We start from the raw sequence: 1483 nt of genomic DNA on the forward strand, positions 1-1483 counted from the left end.
TTATAAATGATATATGGATATAAGTTAGTTAGTAAATATAAATATTAGTTAGTTGATAACTATAATTGCAAAAAAGATTGATAAGGGGTAGTAAGTGTCTGCACCCTGCAGTATAGCTCCCACAACCCTGATGAATATATGATGGCTATAATATTAAAACGTATAATATTGATATAAATATTAATAATTTAATTAATTTTTCAATTAAATATTAAATAACCAAAATAAGTTACAGATAATAATATATATCCAATATTCATATAATATTAAACATTATCAAAAGTAAAAACATAATAAGGTTTGTATACCTCTAATTTTTTTTTTCACAATCTTTTCATTTTTTTGTCCCTCGTTGGTCACGTTGAAGTGGACAAACGTGCTCTCGTTAGTCAGTGGTATCTTAATTTATAAACATTTTTTGTTTGGGTATTGCTCAATATTATTTGTGTTATCCAATGTTGAGACTTATTTAGATAAATTTATCTAGATAAATTATCTAGATAATTATTTAGTTATATTTTATCTTATCTAGATAAATAGTTGCGTTTTATCTAAATAAAATAAAAATTTATAATAACAAATTTATCCATCTAGATAAATTTCTCTGGATAAATTCGTCTCTGTACAAAAAAATTAAATACACTTTATTGTCAATTTATTTTTTTGATAATTAATAATTTAAATTTGAATTGTCGTCATCTCAGTAAAAAAATTGTATGATCATAATAATATTATAATATATTATTAGGTACCTATTATTTATTATTGATATTTTTGTTAGGAGACCAGCTTAGTGCTCAAATAACAAATATACCTACATTTCATCGTTATCTTGTGTTGGTGACTCGTCAACAGTAAATTAGTAGAAAAATATTATAATGGTTTAGTTTATGAGCTATAAGTTATAAGTTAATTTCCATACGAGCTTGGCAAGCGAGATGGGATCGAGCTGCAACGACACCGGACGCCGTCGGCCGCAAATGGACCCACAGGCTAATACCAAACCTCGCTCGATGGCTAGCTAAGCCCACGCTGGTGCTGACGTACCACCTCACCCAGGCACTGTCGGGACACGGGTGCTTCCGCAGTTACCTGGCAAAAAGAGATCGGGCTGAGGACAGCTATTGCGGCTACTGTATGGACCCTGACGACACGGCCGAGCACACGGTGTTTGCCTGTCCAAGGTGGCTTGACGACCGAGCCCGGCTAACGGACATATTGAGGAGACCCCCAAACGCTGGCGACGTGGAAGATATCCTGTGCGGTCCCTGCCCGGCCGACCTGCCAGACGATACAGAATCTCGGCGCAGAGTCCTCGCTCAGTTTGCGATCAATCGACGGGAGTTCACAGCCATGTGCGAGTCGATCCTGTCGACGAAAGAAGCCGACGAGCGCGAAGAGCAGCGCACCGATGACCGGGCCACCCCCGGGACCAACGATGAAGAACGGTCTGATTCCCCACGGTTCGCGGAATCGCGAAATG

At 37.2% G+C, this 1483-nt stretch overlaps 1 protein-coding gene across 1 annotated transcript; it reads left to right on the forward strand.

Moving 5' to 3' along the window:
- Positions 1 to 925: 925 nt before the first annotated feature.
- Positions 926 to 1463, forward strand: LOC103311745 (the record flags this gene model as incomplete). Its single annotated transcript, XM_008191448.1, has 1 exon — positions 926 to 1463. A coding segment is annotated over one exon (538 nt), but the record flags the coding sequence as incomplete, so codon positions are not given.
- Positions 1464 to 1483: the final 20 nt, after the last annotated feature.

Source organism: Acyrthosiphon pisum, unplaced genomic scaffold (assembly GCF_005508785.2).
Source record: "Acyrthosiphon pisum isolate AL4f unplaced genomic scaffold, pea_aphid_22Mar2018_4r6ur Scaffold_17349;HRSCAF=18018, whole genome shotgun sequence".
NCBI classification, from domain to species: domain Eukaryota; kingdom Metazoa; phylum Arthropoda; class Insecta; order Hemiptera; family Aphididae; genus Acyrthosiphon; species Acyrthosiphon pisum.